This window comes from Penaeus monodon, chromosome 8, assembly GCF_015228065.2.
Source record: "Penaeus monodon isolate SGIC_2016 chromosome 8, NSTDA_Pmon_1, whole genome shotgun sequence".
Classification (NCBI taxonomy): Eukaryota; Metazoa; Arthropoda; class Malacostraca; order Decapoda; family Penaeidae; genus Penaeus; species Penaeus monodon.
Genome location: NC_051393.1, coordinates 6,578,096 through 6,580,071, shown reverse-complemented (window position 1 = coordinate 6,580,071; position 1,976 = coordinate 6,578,096). Strand labels below are relative to the sequence as shown.

At 55.8% G+C, this 1,976-nt stretch overlaps 1 protein-coding gene across 1 annotated transcript; it reads right to left on the bottom strand.

Moving 5' to 3' along the window:
- Positions 1-645: 645 nt before the first annotated feature.
- LOC119575853 (extensin-like) lies at positions 646-1,662 on the bottom strand. Its single transcript, XM_037923394.1, has one exon. The coding sequence runs from the start codon at positions 1,660-1,662 to the stop codon at positions 646-648; it is 1,017 nt and encodes a 338-aa protein (XP_037779322.1).
- Between the last annotated feature and the right edge of the window lie 314 nt (positions 1,663-1,976).

The following is a 1,976-nucleotide window of genomic DNA, read 5'->3' as shown; positions in this document are numbered from 1 at the left end:
AAGGGGGATAGGAAAAGGGAGGAAAGGTGGATAGGAAAGGGATGAAAAGGGGATAGGAAAAGGGAGGAGGAGGGGGAGGAGGGAGAAAGGGACTAGAAAGTACGAGGGAAGAAGAGAGGGGGGAGAGGGGGGAGGGAGAGGGGTGGGGGGAGGGAGATGGAGAGAGAGGTGAGAAGGGAAAGGAAGAAAGGAAAGGAGAAAGGAGGAGAGAGGAAAAGGAGACGATAAAGAAAGGGGGAAGAGATAAGGGAACAGAAGAAAGGTAAGGAGAGGGGAAGAGAAAAGGGAAGAGAGAGTGGGAGAGATGAGGGAACGGGAGAAGGGAAAGGAGAGGGGAAGAGAGAGGGGGAGAGAGAGGGGAAGGAAGAGGGGAAGAGAGAGGGGAAGAGAGAGGGGAAGGAAGAGGGGAAGAGAGAGGGGAAGAGAGAGGGAAAGAGAGAGGGGTTGAAGGCGGTACCAACTGCACGGTACGGAGGGGAAGGAGGGGGAAGAGAGGAGAGGAGAAGAGAGAGGGAGAGGGAGAAGGATAAGGGGGGAAGGGGAGAGGAGGGGGAAGGAGGGAAGGGGAGAGGAGGGGGAGAGAAGGATAAGGGGAGGGGAAGAGGAGGGGGAAGGGGGAAGGGGAGAGGGGGAGGAGGGGGGGAGTTAGCGAGCATTGCTGGTGTTGGTTACGCACTGCAGATAATTGCGAGATTTCTTGTTGCTGGGAGTCGTTGTTGGGGAGGTCGTTGTTGGGGGAGGTCGTTGTTGGGGGAGGTCGTTGTTGGGGGAGGTCGTTGTTGGGGGAGTCGTTGTTGGGGGGAGGTCGTTGTGGAGGAGGTCGTTGTTGGGGAGGTCGTTGTTAGGGGAGTCGTGTTGGGGGATGCGTTGTTGGGGAAATGTCGTTGTTGGGGAGCGTTGTTGGGGGAGGTCTTTGTTGGGGGAAGTCGCTGTAGGGGAGGTCGTTGTCGGGGGAAAGGTCGTTGTTGGGGGAGTCGTGTAGGGGAGGTCGTTGTTGGGGGAAGGTCGCTGAGGGGAGGCGGTGTTGGGGGAGGCGTTGTTGGGGGAGGTCGTTGTTGGGGAGGGCGTTGTTGGGGGAGGTCGGGAATTGGGGAGTCGCTGTTGGGGAGGTCGTTGTTGGGGGAGGTCGTTGTGGGAGGTCGGTTGTTGGGGGAGGTGCTGTTGGGGAGGTCGTTGTTGGGGGAGGTCGTTGTTGGGGGAGGTCGTTGTTGGGGAGGTCGTTGTTGGGGGAAGTCGTTGTTGGGGGAGGGCGTTGTTGGGGAGGTCGTTGTTGGATGAAAGTCGCTCGTTGGGGAGGTCGTTATTTGTTGGGGAAAGGAGGTCGTTGTTGAGAAAGTCGTTTGTGGGGGGAGGTCGTTGTTGGCGGGAGGTCGTGTTGGGGGAGGTCGTGGTGAGAGGCGTGGTTGGGAGAGGTCGGTTGTTGGGGGAGGTCGTTGTTGGACAGGGAGGTCGTGTTGGGTGAGGTCGTTTGTTGGGGGAGTCGTTGTGGGGGAGGGGTCGTGTGGGGGAGGTCGTTGTTGGGGGAGGTCGTTGTTGGGGGAGGTCATTGTTGGTGAAAATCGGGCTTGCTGGTGGAAACTGTTCTTGTAAAAGTCGTCCTGGTGGATATGATGCTTGAAAGTCGTGCTTGTAAGTCGTGATGTATAGAAGTCGACTCGCCATGAAAAATATGACCGTTGGGCAATCTGGTGGTTCGTACTTAAAACCGGTTGGAGATGAACGTTAGTGATGCTGTGGATGCGAGCGTGAGGTCTGTGGTGGGGGCAAATGGGGAAAGTCGTGTGGAGTGTGAGGGGTTGCAAGAAAAAGACCGCCCACAGATTTGCGGTTTTGGTGGCTGTTGGAAGTAGTGGACGAAAGCATTTGGTACAATACCTGGAATTGTCGTGGCCGTGGCGTGTTTTTATGTCTTCTTATTATCTTTAATTTATTTATTTCGTTATTATATCTTATTCTTTTTTTTTTAAGCCTTAGCC

Bases quoted from the DNA above. Each gene is read 5' to 3' on its own strand.
- LOC119575853 (XM_037923394.1), bottom strand. From the start codon at position 1,662: ATGGCGAGTCGACTTCTATACATCACGACTTACAAGCACGACTTTCAA.